This window comes from Myotis davidii, unplaced genomic scaffold (assembly GCF_000327345.1).
Source record: "Myotis davidii unplaced genomic scaffold, ASM32734v1 scaffold209, whole genome shotgun sequence".
In the NCBI taxonomy this organism is placed as follows: domain Eukaryota; kingdom Metazoa; phylum Chordata; class Mammalia; order Chiroptera; family Vespertilionidae; genus Myotis; species Myotis davidii.
In genome coordinates, this window is record NW_006300047.1 from 1,434,237 (window position 1) to 1,437,675 (window position 3,439).

General features: G+C 36.8%; 1 protein-coding gene across 4 annotated transcripts in view; it reads left to right on the forward strand.

The window, feature by feature from the left end:
* GSPT1 (G1 to S phase transition 1) overlaps positions 1 to 3,439 on the forward strand; it is a 58,181-nt gene that overhangs the window by 39,226 nt on the left and 15,516 nt on the right. For all 4 annotated transcript variants that reach the window (XM_006776279.2, XM_015572133.1, XM_015572132.1 and 1 more), the window contains 2 exons: positions 1,256 to 1,333; positions 2,429 to 2,609. In XM_006776279.2, the coding sequence (XP_006776342.1) occupies positions 1,256 to 1,333; positions 2,429 to 2,609 (259 nt within the window). The remainder of the gene's footprint in view (positions 1 to 1,255; positions 1,334 to 2,428; positions 2,610 to 3,439) is intronic.

Genomic DNA, 3,439 nt, shown 5'->3' on the forward strand with positions numbered 1-3,439 from the left:
TAATTTTTTTATTTTGGTTCTATATAGGATTTTTGATGCTGGTTATGAAAACAGTTTGTAATTATTTTTTCTTCCCATTTTTGTGGTTAAGAATAGTATTTCCTCAGAAAGTTTCTAGATGAAATTATTTAGAATGGTACGTATGTAGCTGGTTTTTGAAGGTAAAGTTTTAGACGAGTATACTCGTCGACGACTGAAAAAAGAACATTTTGTGAAAACATGTATACACGTTTCTGCCGGGGAAGGGTTAAAGTATATTAGTAAGACTTAATTGCCCGGACAACACTGTTGGAATCATTTTACATAGCATTTACATTTGCTTTTTAAAAGAAACTTTTATTGCTTTGGCCAGTGTGGCTCGGTTGGGTGTCATCCCGTGCAGCAAAAGAGATTGCTGGTTTGATTTCTGGTCAGGTCACATGCCTAGGTTGTGGCAGGCCTAAGCCAACGCAGGCCTAAGCCATAGTGCTGCCGCGGAGGCTGGAGAGGCTCCTGCCACAGCCACTGCGCTCGCCAACTGTGAGCCTGGCTCAGGGCTTCTGGCTGAGCAGCGCTCCCCCTGTGGGAGTGCACTGACCACCAGGGGGCAGCTCCTACGTTGATGTCTGCCCCCTGGTGGTCAGTGCATGCCGTAGTGACTGATCGTTCTGCCGTTCAGTCGATTTGCATGTTAGCCATTTATTATATAGGACTAAGGGCCTGATGCTTGAAATTCTTGCAAGAGAAGGCCTTCCTTCCCCCAGCTGCTGGCACCAGCTTTCCTCCCACACCTGGGACCCAAACTTCCCTTGCAGCCACAGCTTCGTCAGGAAGGTCGTCTGGTCTAATTAGCATATTATTCTTTTACTATTATAGATTCTTCAATTGGGGTTAACTGATGTTTTTTACAATCACACTGAAGTTAGGCATTTTGGGCAAGAATATCATCAAAGACATGTTGTACTCTTAGGGCATCCAATTGGGGTAAAAGATACCAATATTCAGTATGTTTTATTTATTACTGGTGATATTTGCTAAAAATTACTTGGTTAAGGTGTTACCAGGATTCTCCACCATAAAGTTATGATTTTTCCCCTTTATTTTGTGGGAGATCATTTGAGACTATGCAAATAACTTTTCTACTGAAAGTTTCCTGATTCAAGCATCCACCAGAGGTACCTTTACTTCCTTATATTTAGAATTGAAATTCTTTTTGAAGTGATTTAAAGTTTTCCTAATTTCATTGAGTAATTTGTGTTTCTTTAAATGTTTTCAGGTATTTGACTGGAATGGTTGACAAAAGGACACTTGAGAAATATGAAAGAGAAGCTAAAGAGAAAAACAGAGAAACTTGGTATACTAAACTTTTATGATACTATAAATTACTTTTAAGGAAATGCTGCCCACTTAATGCTTTTGTAGTCTACTGAAATGGTGTCATAACAAAGGGAGTTTCTTTACCCTCATACTACATAGTCTAGATCATTTCCCGAAGACTAAAAAACTTGCACAGAGAAAGTTTGGAAACATCCAAACATCCAATAATAAAAGGCTTATTGAATATATTCTAATTGGGCGGTTTAATTGGGCCATTATCTAACCACTATAAAATTGCATTTAAAGAATTTATAGTAACAGGAATAGAATATGTTACAGTGGAATTTGGGAAGAAAGCAGGAAACATCATAGTACTTAGGACACGATCATTAACTATGTAAATAAACAATGGAAAGAAAAATAATTGAAGGAATTATTGACAATGATTCCATTAAGTGGTGAGAGAAAAGGTCAACTTTTTTCAGTTTTCTAACCTTAACTTATTTTTTAAAAGTTAACAAGCTTATCTGAATGGGGCATTGGTGTGCTTTATGTTGTTATATTGCTCTGTAAAGGGAAAATCTTAATGAGTATATACTATGAAATACAGATGATTAGGTAATCTAAATTAATGCCTTCTATTATAGATGATTTGAACTTAAATAATTTTTACATGGCAAATAATATTGAAATAATTTTAGCAAGTAACTATTGCTCACAAGTGGCAGGTTAATGGCCTTCATGTTAAAAAGACATCCTTAGACAGCCATTATTCATATTATATTTTGTGACAGATGATATAAAAATGAAATATAGAGGAACTTATTAACTCATGGTGATATTAGCATTGGTACTTAAAGTAGTCTTTCTGTGTATGTTTCAGCTATTTCATAAATAATGTTTGCTTCTAGAGTAAATGGTTGACTAGATATATGTAAAATTTCCAAGTGTTTGAACCACATTAACATAAGTTTTACTCTCTTAATTTTCATTTCTGTCTAGTTCTATTACTGGTTTAAATGTATGATGGACATAAAGCTAGATGTCATCAATTACACCTTTAATGGTAGAAGAATATCTTAGAAATTTTCATGTTCTTATCAGTATTATTCTTATTTTAAAATTATTTCAGGTACTTGTCTTGGGCCTTAGACACAAATCAGGAAGAACGAGACAAGGGTAAAACAGTAGAAGTGGGTCGTGCCTATTTTGAAACAGAAAAGAAGCATTTCACAATTCTAGATGCCCCTGGCCACAAGAGTTTTGTCCCAAATATGATTGGTGGTGCTTCTCAAGCTGATTTGGCTGTACTGGTAAGAAAGACATTTCTAATTCACCTTAATATTTGTTAGCAACCCCACTTAAATTTATTAAAAAAATATATTTTTATTGATTTCAGAGAGGAAGAGAGAGGGAGGGGAAGAGAGATAGAAACATCAATGATTAGAGAGAATCATTGATTGGCTGCCTCTTGCTCGCTCCACACTGGGGATCAAGCCCACAACCCAGGCATGTGCCCTGACCGGGAATCGAACCTTGGGCCCTTCAGTCCGCAGGCCGACGCTCTATCCACTGAACCACTCCAGTCGGGCCCCACTTAAATTTTTAAATATTTGAGTTTATCTGTAAAAGCTGGAATTTAGGTTGTGGTGAACTATAATATACACAGTCACAATTTTCACTTTTGTCTTACTGATCTGTGCAAGACGTCTTTATAATTTATTTTTTTTTATCAATGAGGAGAAACATCAATCAGCTGCCTCCTGCACACCCCCTACTGGGGATGTGCCCGCAACCCAGGTACATGCCCTTGACCGGAATCGAACCAGGGACCTTTCAGTCCACAGGCCGACGCTCTATCCACTGAGCCAAACCTGTTTCGGCTATAATTTAGTTTACTTATGAAAATATGTTTCAACTTTCCTCTGCCATTGCTATTATCTATTATGCGTCAGAACTTAGTGTCCACTAAATGCCAAGCCTACAAATTAGGTAGTGAGTATGAATATGAAATGATCTATTTTTTTGAGGCCTTCCATCATTTTGCAATTTTTTTAAATAACTGTTCCAGCACTAAATCATATACATGTTTAATTTGTAACATATATAGAGGCATTCTAGAATTTGGAAAATTGAGGATCGG